General features: G+C 42.7%; 1 protein-coding gene across 1 annotated transcript in view; it reads right to left on the bottom strand.

Annotated features, from left to right (window-relative positions):
- Positions 1 to 658: 658 nt before the first annotated feature.
- The window catches only part of AQP1 (aquaporin 1 (Colton blood group)), a 62,455-nt gene continuing 35,567 nt past the window's right edge, over positions 659 to 27,546 (bottom strand). The window contains exons 2-4 of the mRNA XM_089691243.1: positions 11,196 to 11,360; positions 4,402 to 4,482; positions 659 to 1,199 (exon numbers count right to left, since the gene is read on the bottom strand). Coding sequence (XP_089547369.1) covers positions 1,023 to 1,199; positions 4,402 to 4,482; positions 11,196 to 11,360 — 423 coding nt within the window. The 3' untranslated portion in view covers positions 659 to 1,022. The remainder of the gene's footprint in view (positions 1,200 to 4,401; positions 4,483 to 11,195; positions 11,361 to 27,546) is intronic.

Genomic DNA, 27,546 nt, shown 5'->3' with positions numbered 1-27,546 from the left:
TTTTGGACCTCCAAAACATGTTGGATGCCTTTTTGCTTTCCAAAGGACTTTTTGGCCCCTCAAGGCAATTGTTTGGCCTTTTATTTTGGTTTGCTTAGAATTTACTCTGTTCAATAATTCTTTCAAACCCTTTTTGAGTCCAGGCTCAGTCCATTCCTGAAATGACATTACTTTCAGGCCCTGATGAAGGGGGAGTTTTTGGACCTCCAAAACATGTTGGATGCCTTTTTGCTTTCCAAAGGACTTTTTGGCCCCTCAAGGCAATTGTTTGGCCTTTTATTTTGGTTTGCTTAGAATTTACTCTGTTCAATAATCTTTATCCAGGAGATTCTTAACACTCTGTAAGGTTTAAATTTGAGCAAGGGCCCACTTTATCAGGAGTGTAGGTTTAACAAGTAATCAGCAGGCTTTAGCTGGGAATTAGCAAGCTGCGGTAGATAACTTGGCCGACTTTTGCCGTTACTAGTTATTCAGTGAATGCCTGCAGAAGCTTGTACAATCCCTGCTCATTGTGAAGCTCTTCAGACCAGAGGTTTACAAACTGAGATAAAAAAAACAAAAAAATCCTGCAAGTACTCAGACAAAGCATTAGAGGCTTCCAAATGCTCTTCAAATCCATTTCCACAATCTCCGAAAAAAAGGCAAAGCTAACCATAAGTATTCCCACCGCCAACTCTTATGTTGCATTTATTGAGTAGAAAATGTATTTGCTAATTTAAATGCGGAGTATAAAGTTTCTCTAAATAAAAAAACGCTTTAGAATTGTTTTTGTAAATACTTAGTGGTCATGCTTTTTTTTTTTTCATGCAACTGCCTAAAAAAAAAAGATATAAAATATTACAGTACATTTTTTGTATGTGAACATGAGGTTAGGAAATACAATGCAAAGGCATGAAAGCATACTGAAAAAAATGCAAATAACAAAACAAATTTGGAAATTCTTTTTTTTTTATACAAATAAGTCCATAATACTGACATCTCTCGATAAGTTTTTTTTTTTGTTGTTTTTAATGTTTCAATCTCTATTTTGGTTTCATTTCAACCCTGGTGTTGTCATCACCGTCTAATTCGTACTCCTCCACTTGCCCGTTGGTCCACACTTTCATGCGGTCTGTTAAATCGCTGGTTCTTGGTGCTAAGATGAAGTCGTATATAAAAGCGGCTGCGGCACCACCGATCAATGGGCCAACCCAAAAGATCTAACGAGGGGAAAGGAAGATCATGTTATGATTTTTATTTAAGAATATGCATACAATGTCAAGTTCTAAAGCCTAATTTCGGGCAATTTCAAAGTTTAAAGCCCAACTCTGGGCAACTGCTCCGTTTTTGCCTAGGGGATTGGAGAACGAAGATATACTTACCTAATCCTCCAATCCTCCCCACACAAGACTAGTCCCTGTGTCTCCTGCCCCCACCCCCACTTTCTAGTGGTCTTGTGCGGTGGACTGTTCCTGATATCATCACACCCATAGACCTGCTCTGGATGTAAGAACATCAGGAACAGTCCACCGCTGGATCATGGGGAAGTGCTGTTTTCAGGTGGAGCGGAGGATCGGGTGAGTATATGCTCCTTGATGTGGCCCTTTGCTTGCCTTTTTCTGGCCCTTGGAGTACTCAGGCATTATTCCTCCCACTAATGGTGGGACACTATTCCTCTCACTAACACCAATGATAGAGACCTATGCCTCCCACTAGTACAAGGCACTATTCCTCCTACAGATACCAATAATAGGGCACTATTCCTCCCACTGGCACCAATGATGGAGCACTATTCCTCCCACTGACACCAATGATGGAGCACTATTCCTCTCACTAACACCAATGATAGAGACCTATGCCTCCCACTAGTACAAGGCACTATTCCTCCTACAGATACCAATAATAGGGCACTATTCCTTCCCACGGACACCAATGATGGAGCACTATTCCTCCCACTGACACCAATGATGGGGCACTATTCCTCCCACTGACACCAATGATAGGGCACTATTCCTTCCCACGGACACCAATGATGGAGCACTATTCCTCCCACTGACACCAATGATGGAGCACTATTCCTCCCACTGACACCAATGATGGGGCACTATTCTTCCCACTGACACCAATGATGGGGCATTATTTACTCCCAATGATGCCAGGGTATTTTCTACGCACATTGGCCCCAATCCAGCCCCCCCTAAATTCTTAAGGACAGTAAAATGGCCCTTTGTTTAGAGAGTTTGGAAAACTTTTCTTTACATATTTCAGATATTTCAGATGTCACATTTGGGTTTATTTGTCCCCTAGGCTATTCGGTAGCTCTATAGATTTTTGGCTCCACATCTTCTCACGTCTGCTACTTTCCTCTTTGGAATGTAAAATTACTACAGACTGCAGCAATGAAAGTGAGATCCCATAAAAATAGTGTGCTGGGATGGGTGATTACACTATAGGAGCAAAAGTTTGTGCACCCCTGACCATCACACCTATATGAGCTTTTGGACATCCCATTCCAAATCCATGGGCAATAATATGGAGTTGACTACCTTTTTGTAGCTATACTCTTCTGGGAAGGCTTTCCAAAAGATTTTGGAGTGTGTCTGTAGGAATTTGAGCCCAAAAGAACAATTGTGAGGTCAGGTACCAATGTTGGATGAGAAGATCTGGCTCACAATCTTCATTCTTCCCAGAGGCATTCAGTTGGGTTGAGCTCAGAACTCTCAAGTTCTTCCACACCAAACTGGTCAAACTATGTCTTTATGGAGAACTGCATAGACTTCGGGCTTCACTCTAAGCAGTCATTCTGTGATACTCCAGCGACTCACATTGGTTGTAGGTGCCTGCATTAAGAGAGCCCATCCTGGCTCTGTGTACACATATGGAAAGAAGGATGATGGATCGCTGCACTCCAAAGGAAGGGTCCAGGTGTAAAGAGTAAAAGCTTCAGTCCAACTCCTCCCAGGCCACGCCCCTGACGTGATTCTCCATACCCACAGGGATTAGTCATACAAAGCCCTGTGGGCAGGGTGAAACATGTTGAGGACATGGCCTTGGAGGAGTCAAGTTGAAGCTGCTTTCACTCTTCTTTACACCTGGGCTCTTCCTTTGAATAGCGGCGTTCCATCTTCCTTCTTTCCATATCTTTATGGAGCTAGCTTTGTACACAGGGGCACAGTCATTCTGGAGCACAAAAGGGTCTTCACCAAACTGTTACCACAATGATGGAAGAGCACAATTGTCTAAAATGTCTTTGCATGATGTAGTATTAACAGTACCCTGTTGTTCACATAGTAGGTGTGCCCAGTGATTGAACATAATTTTAAAAGGTGAATTGATTGAAAAAAAAGGTTGAGATACATCACTTTAAGCTATGCTATATGTTACATAGTGCTGACTGCTAATCTCTGTAAACTATGCTATACATTACATGGTTTTAACCATTGTACTCTGTAAGCTGTGATGTACATTTCATATCGCCAACCAAGATGTTAACTGCCCAAAGAGTTGCAGGTAGTCCACACCTTTTTAATGAAGTTCTTCTTTAGGTAGGATCTACTGTATGTCTATAACAGTGGTCTCCAAACTGCGGCCCATGGCTTGCCTTTACCCACCCCTCAGGGCACTATTTCTCCCACTGACAATAACAATGGGCAATAATTCCTGCCACTGACACCAATAATGGGTCACAATTCCTGCCATGACACCAAAAGTGGGTCACTATTCTTCCCACTGAAACGATAATGGGGTACTCTTCCTCCCACTGATACCAACATTGGGGCACTATTCTGCTCATGGGCACCAATGATGAAGCATTGTTACTGATGCCAGGACATTTTCCCCTCTAAAGTCTGAAGGATAGTAAACTGGCCCTTTGTTTAGAAAGTTTGATCAGTAACCTGCAGAACATCATAAATCATGGAAGATTTTCATTTTTTTTTTAAATTATCCTTCATCCTAAGGTTTATATCAGAGGAGATCTCAGATGTGTCCCACAGCCACCTAAACATCACATTCTGGACAGTTAACATCAGATTTTCATGTGTTATAAAAGGTTCCGGAATGGCACCCTGCTTGCCAGAGCAATCCAGGCCAAGTCCTCATTCTTGCTTTCCCTCAACAGGTAACACAGAAAGATGACATCCAAAACCTTCTACTCATAAATTCTAGATGTATTGATGAAAAGAGGGCCACTTCTCTGTCCCCAACCGCTTGTAGGGTTTGATTTTCTTTGTATGATACCAAGTCTATCCCGGATGACTGGGGTCAACTGACTAATTAACCAGGACAGTTGGCCTAGGTAAGCAGGGAATATACACCTGGCCTTAGCAGACCGTATGGAGTTGCTTGTAGCAGCTCTGGATAACTCAACCACTAAAACATTTTCCCACTTCGGAAACCTTTCAGAATTTTCTGTCAACTTACCCAATGATGTGTAAAGTCTTTAGTTAGTACTGCGGAGCCAAAAGACCTGGCTGGGTTCATTCCACATCCAGTATAGTCGATCTGCGCAAAGCAAAATACAAAACATTAATGCAGCACAGCTCTTTCTATCTACACTTATGAACACATCTGCAAATGCAACTTCCATGCATGCTGTGAATAATTGTGTGGTTTGTGGTATTTATGTATCTGCTTGAGGTTCTTCAAAAGTAAACCAAGAATATCCCTCCCATTCTGGAAATCTACTCCTTTCCTGGCTTTGCAGAGTTTGGGAGACAGAAAATATTATTACAAAATGTAGATGAAGGAGGGTGACCACCTGATGACCCCAATGACATGCCTGCCTTTCCACTTTTCACCACACCAATCCCAACATCACAAGTGCCAATTTACCACAGGGATTAAAACATCAGGCCCTATTAGCTCTACTGTACACCTATTTTGTGTCACAAGTGAGAGCCACTGCCTGGACAGGGGTGGACTGACCATTTGGAAACTCGGGCACTGCCCGAGGACCCGGGGTCAATAGGGGGCCCCATGAGATGCCCCTGTTACCTTTTTCATAGGCTTTTTTGAGTCTGGGCAAGAACACAGGGGCCCCATGATCCCCTATTGCCCGGGGGCCCTATGAGTTGTCAGTCCGCCCCTGTGCCTGGAAGTACAATCCTCACAACCATCTCCACCATCAGAAGCTGTGGGGAAGAACATGCATTCTTGGGTGTTGACCTCACAGTGAATCTTTGCAACCCACTAACACAACTGTTAATCTCTGGTATCCCTATCTTATACATCTTGTGTCATCCTATTTTGGATGGTTCACATGGCTTTGACCCCTGCTATTGTTCAACTACCTCCTTTGGCATGCAACCCTCAGCAATGCACTTCATTTCAATATTTCCTGTATTTTAACTTGGTATGGAACTAGGAGCATCCAAGTCCCTCACCTCGACCAGCAGTGTTCTACTAGAGGACTCATCAACAATATACCAAAGAATGATGACCCTGAAGATGTACCCACCTGTTCCCTTGTTGCCACACTAATAACAATATCAAGAAGGCTGACTATCAGAGAGATTGAAAGATCAATACCGATTAGCTCCAATGTGTGCCATTTGACATCTAGACGTAAATCAGAAGGTCCCTGCCAGGGCTGTGTATAAGGGGGTACCACCAGTCCTCCTGTATGGGTCCCAGGTCAACAGTGGGGCTCAGGCAGCTGGGTGAATTGGATGTGGGCAGGGAGGGCGATTGGCATGGCAGAGAGGCAGATAATGGAACCAATCCCCTGTATGACTCTTTCTGCAGCAACTGAAAGCAGGCTTCTTCTCCTCTTCCTTCCACTGGCTTTCAGTTGTTGCAGAGAGAGAGCCATACAGGGGATCAATTCCAGTAATTGCGATCACCCTCCATGTGCACCATATGTTTACCTCCTGGTCCCCCCTGTGTGACCCCACCCCTGTAGTGCTGCCGGCTTCCCTCCTCTTCTTATCACCAGCAGCTGAAAGCACACAGTAGGATCCTTCAGGACAGAGAGTGTGGGAAGGGTCCAGTAAATATGTCATATTTACCAGCCCCTTCTATTCCTGAATGAACACAATGAACGATTGATACCGATCACTCACAGTGTTCATTCATAACTGAAGCCTAGTAAACTGTTTTTTGTTAGGGGGGGAGGGGCTGTCAGATTGGCTGTATGAGGCCCTATGTTTTCTAACAGCAGCTCCTGTCCCTGCAAGAAGGACTTTCCCTTTCCCATGAATATACATCTGGGAGAAGAAATGGTTACAGGTAACATGGACAACTGTTTGTTGCTTTTTCATGGCCTAACAGTGCATCTCATTCCTTCACCTTTTTTTTTTTTAAGGCAATCAACCACAATTCATAGAGGGCATGATGGTGTCCTACAACCCTTTGCTTTGTTGTGTACTGACTTGGTGTGTTGGGGTGCCAAGCTGGATGGCACCACATGACACTGCTTTGAATTCAATGCACTGATATTCATTGTGGTGACATGCAACTGAACATGCATTTTGCCATGCGTTAATGCAACGTATTTGTGTAAATGAACGCTTAGGGTCATTTACATTCATTGTATGAATGCCATATAGTTACAGTTGTGGCCAAAATTATTCAACCCCCACTGAAATTGAGTGTTTTGGCCAGTTTGACATTGCTTTTGATCATTCAGTCATCTTGCTTACATTTACATTAAAGAGGCACTTGTAGGTCAGACAAATATAACATAACAGTTATAATGAAATAACCACAAATGTCTTTTCTGTGCTCACAGCATTATCAGTTTTATTCAACCCCCAAGTGACATTCAATCTTAGTACTTAGTACAGCATCCTTTTACAGTTATAACAGCTTTTAAACGTGAAGCATAGCTTGACACAAGTGTCTTGCAGCGATCTACGGGTATCTTCGCCCATTCTTCATGGGCAAAGGCCTCCAGTTCAGTCACATTCTTAGGCTTGCGCACTGCAACTGCTTTCTTTAAGTCCCACCAGAGGTTCTCAATCGGATTTAAGTCTGGTGACTGCGATGGCCACTCCAAAATGTTCCAGCCTTTCCTCTGCAACCATGCTCTAGTGGACTTGGAGGTATGCTTGGGATCATTGTCCTGTTGAAAGGTCCAACGTCTCCCAAGCCTCAGGTGTGTGACGGACTGCATCACGTTTCCATCCAATATCTCCTGGTACTGAAGAGAATTCATGGTACCTTGCACACGCTGAAGCTTCCCTGTACCTGCAGAAGCAAAACAGCCCCAAAGCATGATTGACCCTCCACCATGCTTCACAGTAGGCAAGGTGTTCTTTTCATCATAGGCCTTGTTCTTCCTCCTCCAAACATAGCGTTGATCCATGGGCCCAAACAGTTCTAATTTTGTTTCATCAGTCCACAGAACACTATCCCACAACTTTTGTGGTTTGTCCACATGGCTTTTGGCATACTGCAGTCGACTCTTCTTATTCTTTGGAGACAGCAAGGGGGTACGCCTGGGAGTTCTGGCACGGAGGCCTTCATTACGCAGTGTGCGTCTTATTGTCTGGGCTGAAACTTCTGTACCCACATCTGACAAATCTTTTCTCAGTTCCTCAGCAGTCACACGGGGACTTCTCTCCACTCTACGCTTCAGGTAGCGCACAGCAGTCGAAGTCAGCATCTTCTTTCTGCCACGACCAGGTAGCGTTTCAACAGTGCCCTTTGCCTTGAATTTGCGAATGATGCTTCCTAAGGTGTCTCTTGGTATGTTTAACATCTTTGCAATCTTCTTATAGCCATTGCCCTTCCTGTGAAGAGAAATCACCTCTTCTCTTGTCTTCCTGGACCATTCTCTTGCCTTCACCATGTTTGTAACCACACCAGTAAATGTCTAGAAGGAGCTGAGTATCACAGTCATTTTAAAGCTGCCTAATTGGTGCTTATTATGCTTGATTGCTGCTCGGTGACATCCACAGGTGTTTTCAATACCTGATGGAAAGCACCTGTATGAACCTCTGTTCTTCAGAGTGGTAGTCTTTAAGGGGTTGAATAATTGTGGCAATGAAGAAACCACATAAGAACCATTTACTACTGTATTACATAAACAATTGATGTCATTTTAGTTGCATTTGGGTAGTTACAACGTCCTTGTAGGATTTGATTCTGAATACAATTCCAAATGTACACTATAGTCCCTAAACCCCTTTACAGCATTGGGGGTTGAATAATTTTGGCCACAACTGTACATAGTTAGTCTGGCTGAAAAAAGACATAAGTCCATCCAGTTCAACTATAAAAAAAAAGTTATAATCCTACACCCACAGATGATCCACAGGAAGGCAAAAAACCCCAGCAAAGCACGATACAATTTGCTCCTGCAGGGAAAAAAATTCCTTTCTGATCCCCCGAGAGGCAATCGGATATTCCCTGGATCAACTTTACCTATAAATGTTATATCCAGTTATATTCTGTGTATCTAAGAAAGAATCCAGGACTTTCCTACAGCAATCCACTGAGCTGGCCACAACCAACTCTTGAGGGAGTCTATTCCACATTTTCACAGCTCTCACTGTGAAGAAACCTTTCCATATCTGGAGATTAAATAAGAAGCTGAGTAAAATGTCACCATCATTTTTCTAAGAGAATAATTCCTGTATTATCAGCAGCATCCAATATGTAAAGTTTTCCCATTGAGGTATTTCAGAAAACAATACTACATTTTGGCTACTAGATGGAGCTGACGGTACAGGTATTAATCTCTTAGAAAAATTACAGTGACATTTCATTGGGCTTGCAGGAATGCTTCTAATATTCATGCTGGGAATGTTTTATAACTAGACCCCTTAAAGTGGATGTCTAGCCATTTTTTTCCCTTTAGTTTGGGTTAGAGTAGAGAAGGATTTGTCTGGTTCAACTCCATTAGAGAGGATACCCCTCGAAGTTCTGTCCTGCTGACAATGGTTTCACCAGATACGTAAACAAGGGAAAATCTCCAACAGCAACACAGAAACAAATAAAAATGCTTGTTTCCATCAGAGTAGGGGAAGGCTAGAAGCCCTGTCAGCTTTTTATTTCTGTCCAAAGTAAAGAAGCCAGCGGCATACTGAATAGTCCAACAAAACTTAAACTTTTTTTTCCAGACAAGCAAAAATGAAGTCCTGCCCAGGCAGAGCTTTGTGTTTGCTTGTCCAGAATAATGAAGCTTCATGTACGTGGAATTGTACGATGTGCTTTTCCCCCACAGCGGTCAGGTGTGAACCGGCCCAAAGACCATGGGTCAGGTGACATGATTGACAGCAACAGGCAATAGAGATGGCTTTCTAAACTTTACATAGCATTCCTTAAAGCCCAACTGCAGCCAAATTTTTAGTTTTGGATAGACAGGGGAAAACTTTCTTGCCTGTTATTATTTCTATCTGTGACCCCATTGGAAAAGGGGGGAGGGGGTTACTTGTGACACCAGGACACAAAACAGGGAGAGGATCATTACTGACATAAAGCAATAACATTGTCCACAATTGTAACTTTTTACTCCTCTACTAAAATTGTGTTTTGCATTTTTGTGTGTATTTTTCTTTTATATCACATCCTGTCCATCTACTTGTACTGTAGTTATGCGAATCCAGCTGTGCACCCACCAATCCCCTGCTGAGGAGCAGTGATCACAGCAGGCACATCTGCCATTTGGCCTCCTGTGCTATAGAGCATTGGGTCAGCAGCTGTTTCAACCTGCATTACATAGCATAGACCTTGGGCGTAGAAGTGCTTTGAGAATTAAATTTTGGGTGCCGGAGCAGCTCAGAGAAGCTGCTGAGCAATGTGGAAATGATGTATTGACCAGGGGCGGACTGACAATTTAGCCACTCGGGCACTGCCCAAGGGCCCGGGGTCAATAGGGGCCACATGAGATGCCCCTGGTACCTTTCATAGGCTTTTTTGGGTGTGGTTTGAGTGTGGGTGAGGACACAGGGGCCCCATCATTTCCTATTGCCCGGGGGCCCCATGAGTTGTCAGTCCGCCCCTGGTATTGACCATTACAGATCAGAAGACAAAGCACAAGGAGGCTTGACTGGGCTCTGCATCAGCATTTTGCAGCTCTCAGATCTTTATACTATCTCTCTACGTGCCAGCTCTGGACAGTTGTAGGAGTTACACAATATGGCAAATCATACTCATCAAACCATGTATTTATGGACCTGGCTTTGCTCCAATTCATCTCAGGGTGTTCAGTACCATTGAGATCAGGGTTCTGTTTGGGCCACTTGAGTTCCTCCACACCAAAATGCTGAAACTATGTCTTTATGGAGCTGGCTTTGTTCCAGTTCATGTCAATGGTGTTTAGTAGAGTTGAACTCATGGCTCTAAGCAAGCACTTGAGTTCCTCAACACCAAACTGATCAAACCAGATAGTGATAGAGCTGGCTTTGTTCCAGTTAATCTCAATGGTGTCCAGTAGGGTTGAGGTCATGGCTCTATGCAGGACACTTGAGTTCTTCAACACCAAACTGATCAAACCATATCTTTATGGAGCTGGATTTGTTCCAATTCAACTCAAGGATGTTCAGTAGGGTGGAGGTCATGGCTCTATGCAGGACACTTGAGTTACTCAACACCAAGCTGATCACACCATGTCTTTATGGAGCTGGCGTGGCTCCAATTTCTATCAAGGATGTCCAGTAGGGTTGAGTTCAGTGCTGTATGCAAGCCATCTGAGTACCTCAACACCAAACTGACCAAATCATGTCTTTATGGAGCTGGCTTTGTTCCAATTCATCTCAAGGGTGTCTAGTAGGTTTGAGGTCAAGGCTCTATGCAAGTCACTTGAGTATCTAAACACCAAACTGCCCAAACCATATCTTTATGGAGCTGGCTTTGTTCCAATACACCTCAGTGGTGTTCAGTAAGGTTGAGGTCAGGGCTCTATGCAGGACATTTAAGTTCTTCAACATCAAACTGATCAAACCATGTAGTTATGGAGCTGTTGTGCACAGGGAAGACACAATCATTCTGGAATAGAAAAGGGCCTTCCCTAAACTGTTGTAACAGGGTTTGAAGCACACAACGGACTGAAATGTCTTTGTATGCGTTAATATTAACAGCACTCATCACTGGAAACCCTTGAATTCAGTCATTTTGAGTGGCTGTCCATTTGCATAATGTTTATACTGCAAGGTGGTAAAGGTCAAAGCAAAACAAAAATTGCCTCTTGCCCAACATATGTATTGGCACCTATATGTGCAACTGCGCCATGGGCCATAAAAAATTGTTTGGGAAAAAAAATGTTCTCTTACCGCAATCAAATGCCCCAATGCAACAGAGAGTCCAATGGCAAGAGGAACAGATCCAGAAACGTCATGTCGCCTTCGGTCTGTGACTGCCACAACGCAGAGGACCAGCTGGAAAGTAACGAGGATCTCCACCCCCAGTCCTTGTCCTGCAGAGACGCCTTCACTGAGCTGTAGGAGACAAGAACACATAAAGGATGATAGTAATAATGATAAAAACAACTCTACTGCAAGAAGGAAAATACTAATGTGTTACTTCTGGTGAACTCTATGCAGATATAAGAGACACAAATGAATGCAGCTTTGTATTCAATAATACATAAATGCATTTTTAAAATGTAAGCAGTGTCAAGTATCTGTCTGACCTAAGCTTCTTGCAGTCCCTGTACAGCAAAGCCCAGAATGGGAGAGGCAGAAGCAGCACAAGAACTAATCAGTTTTGCTGCCGTAGATGTAAACCCAATTACTAAAATCTTATACATGTTTTAACATGTTAAGGCCATTTCAAAAGTTGTTTTCAATCTCTGTCAATCTACAGCTTTCATTAAAAGATACCCGTTGATCCTGCCACTAAGGTCCTTCAGGCACATCCAATAATGGGTGAAAATTGTCCACCACTAGGGCTCCTATGTGGCCATTGTGTCACACAAGAACCTGGTGGAGACTACAAACAGATGAGCTGTGTTCATTGTGCAAACATGATCCTTCATTTTCAATATTGGGAAAAACTGCCTTCCATATGGGGCCCACTGACACTATTGCCATAACAGGGGCCTGGGAGCGATGTGTTGGTGCAACTCTCCCTCATCACATTTGGTGGGCAATACCGCCACCAAACACGGCCTATTCAGTGGAAGTGCCCTTCAATCAGCTGCAACATAGGTTACAGGGTTAAAACAGGCGGCAAAAAGGCATCATTTCACCTCCTCATAGCTTGTCAAACATCTTCGAAAAGGGGCCCACTGCAAGGCAATCTTAGCTTCAAGTCTAAACCTGGCCTTAGATTATTAACATAAAAAGTAATGCACAGCGCAAGTATTAGGGCCCATTCACACTAGCAGTTGGGGGGTAGTTAAAACTCCACATGCCCCTCCCCCCTTCACTACTACAACTTTTACCCTTCAACTGCTACACCCTTTAGCTGCAGAGACAGCGGTTGGGGGTGTACACATGCTCCATGCAATGCATACAGTTGAGGTGTGCTAGTGAGGGGAACAAGGTGTTAAAGCAGGCAGTGAGGAAAGTGAAAGAGGCTTCAGTCCAACTCCTTCCAGAGCACGTCCCTGACATGTTTCGCCCGGCCCCTATGACTAAGTCCTGAGGGCAGGGCGAAACGAGTCATAGAGTGCTCTGGGAGCAGTGTTAGTTCTTGTTCACACTAGTGTTGGGGGGCAGTTAAAATGCCAAGCTTGAGCTGTGTTTTTACAACTCTTCAACCACTACCACTTATACCCCCCAACTGCTACCCTCTTTAGCTGCAGAGACAGCAGCTGGGGGTGTACACATTCTGCATGCTGAAGCTGCTTGCACTTTTCCTACACCTGGGCAGTTCTCCTTTTAGTACATAGTTGCATCCTTTCCCTTTAAGTGTGTATACAGAGCAAGGCCGGACACTCTCAACGCAGCACCCAGTGGTGTATTTAGGTTTTGTGCTGCCCTAGGCAATACAAAAATCAGACTCCCCCCCTCCCCGCTAGAGAGAGCCTGACTCTGACCAACACCAGACCCCTTGCTCCCCCCCACGGAGAGAGCCTGACAGTGACCAATAACACCCCTGCCCCATCCCCACCCACAACCGGGAAGGTATTCCACTAACACCCCCCCCCCTCCCCAGCAACAGAGAGAAGGACACTCACCTTCATAGCTCTGGCCATCCCCAAGAACAACAGTCAGGCTCTGCATACGCCATCAAGCAGCCCGAAGCCTCTCTCGGATCCCGCCTGGTCCCCATGCCGCATATGTAGGCAAATGCTTTGCTTGCCTTGTGAAAAATACGCCCCTGCCGGCACCCATACTCAATGCGAGTCAGAGGAACATTATAGGACAATTGTTTGGACCAGCCCCTCAAGTTTCTAGGAAGTGAGGAGACAATACAACACCTCTCCTCTGCCTGTCAAATGGTTTTTAAAGAGCGATTCAAATTTGAATCACTCTTCAGAGCACTGGTAGGGTGAGTGAGCCTGTGATGTATACCTACCTATACTTTGTTAGCTAAGTTACTGTAAGCTGTGCACTTAGATAGTTGCATAAGTTGAAAAATAACACAAGTCCATCTAGTTCTGATCCATCTAGGCCAGTGGTCTCCAAATTGCGGCCCGTGGGCCAGATGTGGTCCTTTGCTTGCTTTTATCCGGCCCTTGGGGAATTATTCCTCCCACTGATATGGGCACTATTCCTTCCAAATACAATGATAAGGCACCATTCCTTCCACTAACATTACTGATGGGGCACTATTCCTTCCAAAGACAACAATGATGAGGCACTATTCCTTCCACTGACACCAACCATGGGGCACTATCCTTCCCAATGACACCAGTGATAGAGCACCATTCCCACCTCTGATACCAATGATGGGGTATTATTCCTCCCACTGTCCGCCCCTTCCACTGACACCAGCCGTGGGGCACTATCTTTCCCAATGACACTAGTGACAGCGCACCATTCCCACCACTGATACCAATGATGGGGCATTATTCCTCCCACTGACTCCAACGATCAGGCACCATTCCTTCCACTGACACCAGCCATGGGGCACTATCCTTCCCAACGACACCAGTGATAGAGCACCATCCCCACCACCGATACCAATAATGAGGCACTATTTCTCTTACTACTGACCACAGGCACTATGTCAATTTCTTACTCCCACTGACAACCAAGCCCGAAGCATTTATTTCCAGTGACACAGGACATTTTCTACTTTCATTGGCCACAGCCGGCCCCCTAAAGGCTGTTTGCTTAAAAAGTTTGGAGACCCTTGATCTAGACTGATGTGAATGTACACATGAGTGTATATATATATATATATATATATATATATATATATATACTGTATATTGTACATTCACATATATATATATATATATATATATATATATATATACTGTATATGTGTGTACATATATATATATATATATATATATATTATTTATATATATTTAGATCCTGGATCTAGACTGATGTGAATGTACAATATATATATATATATATATATATATATAGTACATTCGCACATATATATATATATATGTGTGTGTGTGTGTATATATATATATATATTATTTATATATATTTATATATATATATTATTTATATATTGTACATTCACATATATATATATATATATATATATATATATATGTGTGTGTGTGTATATATATATATATGTATAATTTATATATATTTATATATACATTATTTATATATATAGATATATATATATTTTTTATATATATATATATATATACATATATAAAAATGTAACGCGCTGCATAAATTAGCGGCACTATATAAGTACCTGTAATAAATACATAATAAATAAAAAAATAGTTCAACCAATAAAAAAGAAAGAAAGGCAAAACCTCTGTATACACAACCCTATACCCACTTAGTTTTTTAGCTGCTAATTTGCAAAGTGCAAAAGTTCCCTTTCCAGAATACTTTTCTACCAGTAAGTACATTTTCACAGCCGTGCTCAGAGCCATAAGAAGAGGACATGCAAGGAACAAGCCTAAAGACAAACGCTAAAGGAAAAAAGAAAAAGGACATTTTTGATGAATTTGGTCAGCAATTTAAGTCTCTGCCAAGATACACAGTTTACACTGCTGTCAGCGCCGGAGCCCTCCCTAATCATGTAGACAATTTACCGTTTCGGTTACACTACGCGCATCTATTGGACGACCTGACACCTCTCCAAGAATTCCGTCACCATGGCTACTATTATGTTATCTGTCTGTATATAAAACGCTCATTAATAATCAAGCCTTTATCCGTTTGCCCCCCTTTTGTGCAAGGAGGAATAAAAAAAAAAAAAAAGGGCTGCTACTTTTATTTACAATTCCTTCGCAATAACCGCAAAAGGTTTCAATGTACGCTGGAAATTCTTCCCAAAAGATTAAGAATGCGACCCCCCTCCGCCATTCTTCCACACCCCTTGTCTGCAAACAGCCGGGCGAGCCGCGGTGACTTCATCAAAATCTTTTCCCCTGGTTTTTGGGGGTGCTTTTTTGTTGTTGTGTCATGAATAGCTTTTTTTTTTTTTTTTTTTACTTTTCTTTACCTAATTCCAAGCAAATTTTTTTACCGCCGATATGGCAACGCAAATCGGTCCCAAAGACATTTTTTGTCTCTAAAAACCACGGTCTCATGATTTCACAGCAGATAGTTTTTTGTTTTTTTTTTATAGCTAGGCCCATTTGTTGATTACAAGCACGAGAACAGAATTGAAGAAAAAGGGATTCTTTCAGCCCCAAGGAGGGCGTGTCGCAGCAATCACGCTGAAATAAATGCGCTGGCACAGCGAGCCGCTATGAAAATCTTTTGCTGAGGAGTCTATTCATGCCTGAGAAAGCGAACGCATTCCTCGGCTAACCTTTAAAAAAAAAAGAGCCTATAGGTGCCATTAAATCACGCCATTTATCGACAAAATACCAGCGTTTAAGCGTGTTAAGCGGTGACATTCAGGCGGCAGGAATTTCTGGGAATGTTTCAAAAATCTGTATGCCGAAAATCTTATTGTGGGATGCTGAATGGTACCGGCTGCTTTATTTTACTTTACAGCAATGCTGTGACAAAAGAAAAAAATCTTTTTGTTTCCAGTTTTGTTACATCTCATCTGCGATCATAATAAAATGTTACAATGTTGTTGTCACCATAATCATTTAACCCCTCACCCTCCAGAGGATTTCCCCCCCTTCCTGACCAGGACATTTTTTGTGATACGGCGCTGCATTACTTTAACTGACAATTGCGCGGTCATGCAACTTTGCAGCCAAATTAAATTTATGTCCTTTTTTACCCACGCATGGAGATTTTTTTTGGAGCTATTTTATAGCCTGTGCGTTTTTTATTTTTTGTGCTATAAAAAAAAAGACCAACAATTTTGAGAATAAACAATATTTTTGACTTTTTGCTATTAAACATGTACGGTAAAAAAATTTTAAAAATCACATTTCATCATAAAATTAGGCCAAAATGTATTCTGCAACGTCTTTGCTAAAAAAAAAATCCCAATCCGTGTAAATTAATTGGTTTATGAAAAAGTTATAGCGTGTACAAATGGCGGTATACAGTAGATACTGGGATATTTTTTTTTTTCTTACTAGTAATGGCGGTGATCAGTGACTTATAGTGGGACTGCGGCGGGCATTCTGGCACTGGGGGGAACTGACTTAGTTACATAGTTAGTCTGGCTGAAAAAAGACAAAAGTCCATCCAGTTCAACCATTAAAAAAAAAAAAATATATATATATATATATATATATATATATATATATATAAAATCCTAAAGCCACAGTTGATCCAGAGGAAGGCAAAAAAAAGCCAGCAAAGCACGATCCAATTTGCTCCTGCAGGTGAAAAAAATTCCTTCCTGATCCCCCGAGAGGCAATCGGATATTCCCTGGATCAACCTTACCTATAATCATCCCCAGTGACAGCAATACAGTGATCAGTGCTAATAAAAGCACTGACACTGCACTAATGGCACCGGGCAGGAAGGGGTTAACATGTGGGACGATCAAAGGGTTAACTGTGTGCTGTTTCACAGTAAGCTGTGTCTGTGCTTTCAACTGTAAGCACACTGCTTTGTATGGCTGTGCTATGCAGATCCATACAAAGCAGTGTGCTGTAGCTGACAGGGGAGAGATATGTATTGTTTACATACAGTTCTCTCCTCCCGTCAGTAATACTCGGCAATCACCGGGTGACGGCGAGTAATCATCGGCTGGAACCTGGTGACTGATAGCCGAGGCCGCGAATGTGCAAAATCACGTGTACATATGGATATGTATAAATGGATGTATCCTTTATTAACCACCTTCCCGATGCCCTGTAGCAGTATTTCAGTATATATATATATATATATATATATAATATTATATATATTTTAATATAATATATATATATTTTTTATATATATAATATAATATTTTATATATATATATATATATATAATATATATATATTAAAAAAAAATATATATATATAGAAATACTGCTACAGGGCGGTGGGAAAGCGATTAATAAAGGATACATCCACCCAAAACCTACATTTCTGGGGATGCTGGAGAGGTACAAGGTATAAGCCACCTTCAGAAAATCTAAGATGTACCAACAATGATTTTAAAAAAAATGCATTTCAAGTGTTACTTCATCCTAAGTGCCAGTTCACACTGATGCAGTGCTAGATTTGCAGCTATTCCTGTGGCATCACAATTGCACTCTGCCCACTGGCCACTATATTAGGAACACCTTGCTATTGCCAAGAAAATCTCCCCCACTCCCCCACTCCACCAACAGTCTGAACCGCTGACAAAAGGCAGGATGGATCCATGCTTCTATTACTGTCCAGTTTTGGTGAGGCTGTGCAAGATTATAGCCTCCATTTCCTGTTACTAGCTGACAAGAGTGGCACCCAGTGGGGTCTTCTGCTGCTGTAGCCCATCTGCTTCAAGGTTGGACTTGTTATGTGTTTAGAGATGGTATTCTGAATACCTTGGTTGTAGCGAGTGGTTATTTGAGTTACAGTTACCTTTCTATCATCTGGAACCAGTCTGCCCATTCTCCTCTGACCTCTGACATCAACAAGGAATTGTCCTCCACACAACTGCCACTCACTGGATGTTTTCACTTTTTCGGACCATTCTCTGTAAACCGTAGAGATGGTTGTGCGGGAAAATCCCAGTAGATCAGCAGTTTTTGAAATACTCAGACTGGCTGGCAGCAACAACCATGCCACGCTTAAAGTCACTTAAATCCCCTTTCTTCCCCGTTCTGATGCTCGGTTTTAACTTCAGCAAGTCGTCTTCACTATGTCTAGATGCCTAAATGCATTGAGTTGCTGCCATGTGATTGGCTGATTAGCAGTTGTACCTAATAAAGTGGGTGGTGAGTGTATGTTGAGTTAACAACACCCCAAAAACGGTTTGCAAAACGCAGTGCAATTGGCTGAATTGGATCACATGCCATTCCGATTCCAGTGCAAAAAAAAAGGTGTCTGCACCTCTCTTGCAGATGCAGGGTGATTTGCGGTGTAACCCCCCCCCTTCCCGAGCTACACTCAGGAATACACTGCAGCGCTTCTCCAGCGATCCCTGTTTCACTTACCTTGTCCTGCGCTCCCGCGATGTTCCTCCTGCAGTGTCCCCGGCAATGTCCTCCGGCCGATTCCGGCATCCGTCTTCCGGGTTCCAGTCCCTGCGACGTCGTGACGTACGGGAACGGAACAGGCAGGAAATTAAAAAATTAAAAAATTTGACATTCACTAAATTCAGTAAAATCGCATAGTATAACATTCCTGTATCAAACCATTTCACATACATTTTGTCCCGAGTGCTTTGTCCGGCGCCCTGCCTGCATTTTTACCGTTCTTTCTGCCTGGAAACTGAGAAACGTCCATGGCGTCCAAAAAGCGTCCCTTTACGTCAAAAGCGGTTATAGACCGGCTAGAGAACAGCGATAGTAAATCAGAACCACTTGCAGAATTGAATGATAATGATTCGTGGGGGAAATTCATCATCAGACACTGAAAACGATTCTGCGACTTTGCTCAGCGATGTGCGAACTTGGCGCTATATTTCACATTTCAGTGTTTTTGGTTTGATTACATTATTGAATTACATTATTATTATATTATTATTTTTTATGATTATTTATTAACTTATAATTTATGATTTTGTGTTTCAAGTTTTATCCTACCCGGGATGTTTACTAGACTCTTGTTCGGACAGATTTCAGTGAGTTATTCCTAAAAATTACAGGCCTACAATAAAAAAATGACATATTTCCATTGAAAATAATGTACCGCTTTGAGCACAGAAATACTGACATAATCAGACCGCTTGGGAGGTTAAAAGACTCCAGATATAGTATTTGTAGCGTTTGGCTTTTATTTTTTTTCAGGGCAAAGAACCTCTTTAATACATGTTTGCATTCAGGCCGGCAGAGCATTGCAGTCATGATCAGTGCATAGAGGGTGCAATACCCAGGCTCCTGCATTGCCTGCACCCAGCCCAGGACTCTCCATTATGGGGCTGGAGAAAGTGATGAATGGCAATGAACTAGAAGTGCAGGTCACTGTTCAGCTGCCACTCACACCCAGCAGATACTTATAAAATGTCTTCACTGGTTGGATTTGCACAAACCTTAGTTCAGTTGCCCAACACTGTCAATGGGAAAATCACATCTTAATAACAGTTGTATTCAGGGGCGGACTGACAACTCATGGGGCCCCCGGGAAATAGGGGATCATGGGGCCCCTGTGTCCTTGCCCAAACTCAAAAAAGCCTATGAAAAAAGGTACCAGGGGCAGGGGCAGGGGCGGACTGACCATTTGGAAACTTGGGCGCTGCCCGAGGGCCCGGGGTCAGTAGGGGGCCCCATAAGATGCCCCTGGTACCTTTTTCATAGGCTTTTTTGAGTTTGGGCAAGGACACAGGGGCCCCATGATCCCCTATTGCCGGGGGCCCCATGAGTTGTCAGTCCGCCCCTGACCAGGGACATCTCATGGGGCCCCTTACTGACCCCGGGCCCTCGGGCAGTGCCCGAGTTTCCAGATGGTCAATCCGCCCCTGATCCCCTCTCAGCTGTCACTGTAATAAGAGTTCTTGTTGGAAGATTTTCTCTCTGTTCCTGTTCAAAAATTTTGGATTCTCTGATTTCAGTTTTGGTGGCAGTGGTCACCAGGACAAGCAGAGACAGCAAATCAACCCACTGGGGACACAAACAGTAATAAAAAAACAGAGGTTCTGACCTCTATTCAACACTAAAAAAAAACTTGGTGTGCTGGCCCTCATGCAGCGGCTCTTTTTGGCCTTTGACGTTTTTTTCTACACCCAATAAACCCCCCAGCATGTTATCCTATGTGTCCATACACACACAGAGTGGAATCAACGGTTTTTGGCTGGAAAAAAATCCCAGGACTAGTGGGCTTCTACAGGAGTTTTTTAGCTGTAAACACGCTCTAACGCGGCAAAACGCGGTAAATCATGGTAAAACGCCGCAAACTGGCGTCTTTGGACTTTTTTTTTACCAAAATTCATTTTTGTGTACAAAAACCCCCAAAAAAACACAAACGCGAAAAACACACCGCTAATCGCGGTTAAACGCTGCTGATCACTAATGCAAAAATGATAAAAAAATACCCCAGGACTAGTGTGTTTCTAGAAGTTTTTTAGCTGTAAAAACGCTCTAACACTGAAAAAACGTGGTAAAGCGCCGCAAACTGGCGTTTTTGGATTTTTTTTGTTAAAAAAAAAACACAAAAAAATGCAAATGCGGCTAAACGCTAATGCAAAAACACTAAAAAACTCTGGTTTTTAATGTGACTTTACACAGCTAACATTACCGGCGTTATCAAAAGGCCCCCCCCCCCCCAGTGTGCATGGAGACTTAGGCTAGGTTCACATCTGTGCGGGTGGTGCTGCTGCGGATCCACAGGAAAATCGTGCAGCCGTACCACCCGCACAGAAGAATGCGGACCCCTCGGGCGGGTGCCATTAATTCTAATGGCACGCCGCCCACACTGGAAATCGCAACCATACTGGGAACCGAGGTTGTGGTTTCCAAAGAAGTGCAGGGACCTCTTCCCTGCGTGTCACGGGCACGGGAGTCCATTCAAATGAATGGGCTCTTGTGCCCAAGCAAAACGCGGCCCACAGGAACGCACGTATGTGAACTCTGGGCACAAAAACCTTTATTGAAATATATTCCTCAACCACCACAATGGGTATAAATCCAAATTGTTTGCACCGAATGCCTTTGGAAACTCAGATATTACCTTTTAAAAGTAGTAGTTACATTATCACCATGCTGTGAATAGCCTGAGCAGAGGGCAGAGCTGTAGGAGGGACCCAGCAGGCTCCACCCACTGCAAACTGCCTGCAGAAAACTACAGGAGGGGGGCGGAGACAAGACCAGTCACCCTGCAGAAGGAGAGAGAGCAGCAGTGAGCGGTCTTTATTACAGACAGCTCCTACTCAGAGGTTTTGTTTTAGGTTTGGTCTGGATGCTGGGAGGTCCTCACTCTGGGGGTTTGGATGGCTTACAGTAATCTGTCACCTTTAAATACCTGTTTTATTTTTGCTATAATATTACCATCATGTAGTTTGTTGGCGGGTGCAGCATGGCGTGGTGTCAGTAAGCACTAGGAGTCCAGTTGCAAATAAAAAAAACTCGCATTGAAGTAACGGCTCAAATTCACAAACGGTCCAGCGGTAAAGCACCCAACTGAGAACACTCATGGTTCTGCGCGGCAATGTTAACATTCTGCCTCTGAGGGTGGAATGCAGCTTGGTGAGTCTTTGCCGAATTGTGGAGGATTCCTGAGAGGATAGGGTGTCCCTGCCTTATCCCTACTCATCCGAAACCTTTCCCTGCTTGTATTTACTTTCTCTGACAGACGGGTAACCTGCTGTCCCTTCACTGGTTACTTGCAAAATGCACACCAGGGTCTTGAATAGCATGTGGCTGACCCAAGATGGCCACCAGAGTCACATGGGACCAGGGGCGGACTGACCATTTGGAAACTCGGACACTGCCCGAGGGCCCGGGGTCAGTATGGGGCCCCATGAGATGCCCCTTGTCCCTTTTTTGAGTTGGGCAAGAACACAGGGGCCCCATGATCCCCTATTGCCTGGAGGCCCCATGAGTTGTCAGTCCACCCCTGCATGGGACAGGGACATCCAACCAGGTTTCTTTCAAGTGACCCTGGAAGCCTTGGAGTAGTAAGTTCCTCCTGACATCCTCTCCCTGTGGTTTGAGCACCACCTGCCGCGGAGGAAAGAAACCGCACCTGCCTACAAGTTCACTGCAGGTTCCCATTAACAGAAACCCTTTCTATAATAAAATATATAAAATTGTCTTCCTATACCAGGGGTGTCAAACTGGCGGCCCTCCAGCTGTTGCCAAACTACAAGTCCCATCATGCCTCTGCCTTTGGGAGTCACGCTTGTAACTGTCAATCTTGCAATGCCTCATGGGACTTGTAGTTTGGCAACAGCTGGAGGGCCGCCAGTTTGACACCTGTGTCCTATACAAATGATGGCCCCATGGCCAGTGGTGTCCTAAGGCAGCTGTGGGGGTGCGGCCTGCACAGGGTGACACCAACCGCACGGGGTGACACCGGACCCGTTCCACGAAAAGGTAAGTTGTAAAGCAAGCCGACGATATCCGCAGGATGGATCGGATCTGCGGATTGAGCATAATGAATCGGACTCCAATCCATTATGCTCCCCAATCCGCAGATCCCATCCATCCTGCGGGGATCGTCGGCTTTCTTTACAACTTACCTTTTCATGGAGCGGGTCCGTGTCACCCCGTATAGGTTGCATGCCGACGATCCCCGCAGGATGGATGGGATCTGCGGATTGGGGAGCATAATGGATTGGAGTCCGATTCATTATGCTCAATCCACAGATCTGATCCATCCTGCGGGGATCATCGGAGGGGGTGTCACCAAGTGTTACCGCACCGGGTGACACCAACCCTAGGGACGCCTCTGCCCATGGCAGTACAGTATTAACCACTTCTCGTCCGTCCCATTTACATAAACGGCCTGACGGGAGCAGTGCAGGAGCGGGTTCATAAACGGCCCCACATTTTCAAGCTGTGCATGCTTCCTGGGAGCATGCGGCACTGCGATTCGGTGCCGCTGGGTCCGGAGGACGCAGCGGAACACCGATGACTGTACGGGACCTCTGTGTGATTGGCCAATCAGTGATCACATGAATAGTAGGAAGCAAGATGTCACTTCTGACATCATTGCTTACTACTAGTGAAATCTGTGAATGATCACAGAGATCACATAGTACAAGGCTACTCGCAACAGCCTTGTACCATGTGACAAGCTGTGACCAATCACAGCTCACATAGTATTTGTCAATGGCTGCAAGAATGCAGCCAGAGAGAAGGAAAAATGATTGCTTTTCCAGCCTTTATGGGTGTACAAGCAATCAGTGTAATAAGAAAAAAATAAATCTTCAATACTCCCCACAAGTAGTACAGTGTCACTATGGTGACACTGTACTGCTAGGGTGACAGTATGTAAAAAAACCAAACATAAATAATAATATAAAAAAATTTAAAAAAATGTAAAAAAAATTTGAAAAATTAGGATTTTTGATTATAAACTAATTTGTTTTTTTTACTAAAAAGATAACCAAATACATTTTGGCCAAGATTTATGAAGAAATATTATTTATTTGCAAAATGTTATAAAAGAACACTTTTTTCAAAATTTTTTGACTTTTACATTTATATATAAGAAAAAATCCCAGTGATGAATAAATACCACCAAAATAAAGTTTTATCTGTCTCAAAAAAAAATGCTAAAAAATTAATATGGGTACAGTGTTGCATGACTGCGCAATTGTCATTCAAAGTGTGACAGCGCTGAAAGCTGAAAATTGGCCTGGACAGGAAGGGGGTGAAAGTGTCCGGACAGGAAGGGGGTGAAAGTGTCCGGACAGGAAGGGGGTGAAAGTGTCCGGACAGGAAGGGGGTTAAAGTGTCCGGACTGGAAGGGGGTGAAAGTGTCCGGACTGGAAGGGGGTTAAAGTGTCCGGACTGGAAGGGGGTGAAAGTGTCCGGACTGGAAGGAGGTTAAAGTGTCCGGACTGGAAGGGGGTGAAAGTGTCCGGACTGGAAGGGGGTGAAAGTGTCCGGACAGGAAGGGGGTGAAAGTGTCCGGACTGGAAGGGGGGGGAAAGTGTCCGGACAGGAAGGGGGTGAAAGTGTCCGGACTGGAAGGGGGTGAAAGTGTCCGGACTGGAAGGGGGGGAAAGTGTCCGGACTGGAAGGGGGGGGGAAGTGTCCGGACTGGAAGGAAGGGAAAGTGTCCGGACTGGAAGGGGGGGAAAGTGTCCGGACTTGAAGTGGTTAAACTGTATCTAAGGCCAACACTTTTATTTATTTATTTATTTATTTTTGGATAAAGTAGGAAAGGACCAGAACCCTTCACCAGGTTAGTAGTGCTGTCTAGGTTCTTGTCATAGATTTGGACTGGTGATCATTATTACTGGGAAAACAAGTGATGCCAAAATGCCAAAATTTTGAGTTGTCCCAGGACATAAAAAGAGGAGAAAGCTTCCAATGGGGACATCCGTCTAAGAGATTTCCCCAAATTTAAATAGATTTCTTTATATAGTCTATTGTGTCTATAAATTATAAATTAAAAAAACTCCAGCGCCACAGAAGAACCACACCATCAGAAAGGTATGAGATGCTGCTGTACACTAGTGTAATATACCAAATAATATAAAACAATATAAACAGCGCAAATCAAAACCCATAGAAATAAAAATATTAAATCACATGATACTAATAAAATAAAGTGCTAATAAGATACTAATAAAAAAATATAATATAATAATAATAATATAAATATTTGCACTTTATTTTATTAGTATCATATGATTTAATATTTTTATTTTTATGGGTTTTGATTTGCGCTGTTTATATTGTTTTATATTCCCCCAATGAGACACACATATCAAAAACAATTATATTTATATACTGACAGGGGTTTTAATCCTTCCATATTCTAAAATGGAATATTTTTGTAAAACATGAAATAAAAAAATGTGAATTTAGATATATTTTAAAGCTGAATAAGAATAATTTCTGTGCAATTCTATTATTGCAGTTTATGACGGTTTGTAGTAAGCTGTTATCGCTTAAACAAAGTTGGAACAAAAAAAAACAAAAAGAGTTCCCGTAGTTTTTGAGCAATTTTTTTTTTTTGTAGCCTCTAAATTCTTATCTTTTAGAGTCACGCCCTGACTGATATGGAATAGCCATCTTTCTTCAGGACTCCACCCTCAGGCCCCATCACAATGGGCGATCTTGTTTTGACGCTTAGCATGACTTAGCAAGTGATGAGGCACCTTACAGAGAGATGTTAGGTTAGGCCAGTGTTTCTCAACTCCAGTCCTCATGGACCCCCAACAGGTCATGTTTTCAGGATTTCCCTCAGATGAAACAGCTGTGGTAATTACTAAGGCAGTGAAACTGATCAAATCACCTGTGCAAAATAATGGAAATCCTGAAAACATGACCTGTTGGGGGTCCATGAGGACTGGAGTTGAGAAACACTGGGTTAGGAGGTCCAACTAAATACACAGTTAATGGCTGTCCATTCATAGCGCCCAGCAGTGCTCAAGAAAATGGGGATTGTGCTGATTCCTGTACCACAGCAATAAGTGCAGCAAAAGGTTTCCAAAATTATTTTAGATTCATTTTTTTTTTCCTCTGTTGGTTGAACTAGATAGACTTGTGTCTTTTTTTCAATCAGAATAACTATGTAACTGTTTTCCAAATGAAACAAATAAATGTAAAAATGGAATAAAAAATAAAGTAAATTAAAATAAATGAAAAAAAATACAGTTTCCAAAATTGAAATAAAATTATAATAAAATAAATAAAATAATACATAAATCAATTAAGAAAAAACGTTTCCAAACTTTGTATACAATGAGGATATCTCCCTTCTTGTAGAATAGAGCAGAAACATGATAGTGTTGATTTACTACAGGAGTAACGAGCGCTCACAATAAATAATGAAATAAAAAATAACGTTAATTAAAATAAAGGGGGGGGGGGAGCGTTTTCTAGAATAAGTGCAGCAAAAGGTTTCCAAAACTATTACTTTCATGCGACTTTGGAGGGTTTACATTGAAGTCTATGGCCCTCAATTCACATGAAAGTCGGACCAAAGTAGTATGAGAACTACTTTGAAGTCGCACAGATATGAATGGTACCCATTGGGAAACATGGGGGGGGACAAGTTGCATAAGTGTGAATGGGCTCTTACTAAAACTGGAGAGTGCAAATTGTGATGCAGCTGTACATGGTAGCCAATCAGCTTCCACTTCCGCTAAAGCAGGCCATAGAGGGATCAAAAACTGGTAGTTTTGAAGAAAAAAAAACGAAAAATCGGTTGTTCGATTGGCCGACGTTACCACCAACAGTAAAAAAATTGGCCGATTTTCGTAACGTCTATGGCCGGCATAGAGCTCCGCTATTATATTTTACATGAAAGTCTTGCGGTTGCAACAATTAATCCATTTGTATCCATTTTGGATACAGATGTTTTTATTCGGATACAAATGGATACATTGTTGCAACCGCAATACTTTTTCATATAAAATATAATAGCGGACTGGAATTCTTCTTCCTCTTCTTTTTCTTCTTCTTCTTTTCTTCCTCTTCTTCTTTTTCTTCTTCTTTTCTTCTTCTTCTTTTTCTTTTTCTTCTTCTTCTATTTCTTCTTCTTTTTCTTCCTCTTCTTCTTTTTCTTCTTAATTTTCTTCTTCTTCTTCTTTTTCTTCTTCTTCTTTTTCTACTTCTTATTATTCTTCTTTTCTTCTTCTTGCAGGTCACGGCTCACGCGCAGATTTTTTATCGGTAAAACGATCGGCCAATTTGCCCATCATTGCAGGGAAAATCGTCCGATTGTCAAAATCAGCCGCAAATTTTCCAACATGCCCGATAAAAAAAATGTGCAAAAAGCCCGAAAAATGGCCGACCAATTAACCCACTAACGGTGCGAAAATCGGCCAATTTGTTTCCCGATTTTCGGCCCGTCTATAGCCCCCATTACTGATTCGCATTAAAGCTTTCCTGTGCTTGTGCCCTGGTTGATTTTCCATGGGTGTTTTGAAAGAATAGATTTGGTGGAAGAGTTAAGTGTTCAGGGGAGGATTTGATGTTAGAGGTGGGTTATGAGAAAAATAATGATGGATATTTTGCAATCCAGCCGATAGACTTAACGGCAACTAGTGTGACAGGAGCAAAACTAATGCATTTAACCTGGCTCTCCACCAATGCCAAATCCATGAATGTAATCTATTATGGTGTCCTTGGCACAAGTCAGAATTCTTCTTGGATTGGATGGTCATCTATCAAGTTTCTCTGACACTGGAAAATGTTCACCCATAATATATGCTACAACACTTTAAAAAAAAAGAGCTCCATTCTGCACTGAAACTTTTTCTCTAGTTACTGAACTTTTTCTCTAGTTCTCTAGTCAGCGCTTTTAGGACTTCTCGAGACAATTTATTAACAATTCTGTTTTTATTTCTAAAGCTTGGAAGTCTGCCAATTAGAAGATCTTGTAAATCAGAGAAGCAAAGTCAATCTAT

This window comes from Staurois parvus, unplaced genomic scaffold (assembly GCF_062004578.1).
Source record: "Staurois parvus isolate SC_StPar_1 unplaced genomic scaffold, SC_StPar_1.0 ptg000557l, whole genome shotgun sequence".
Classification (NCBI taxonomy): Eukaryota; Metazoa; Chordata; class Amphibia; order Anura; family Ranidae; genus Staurois; species Staurois parvus.
Note: the sequence above shows the minus strand (reverse complement) of the source record. Positions and strands in the feature narration are given on the sequence as shown.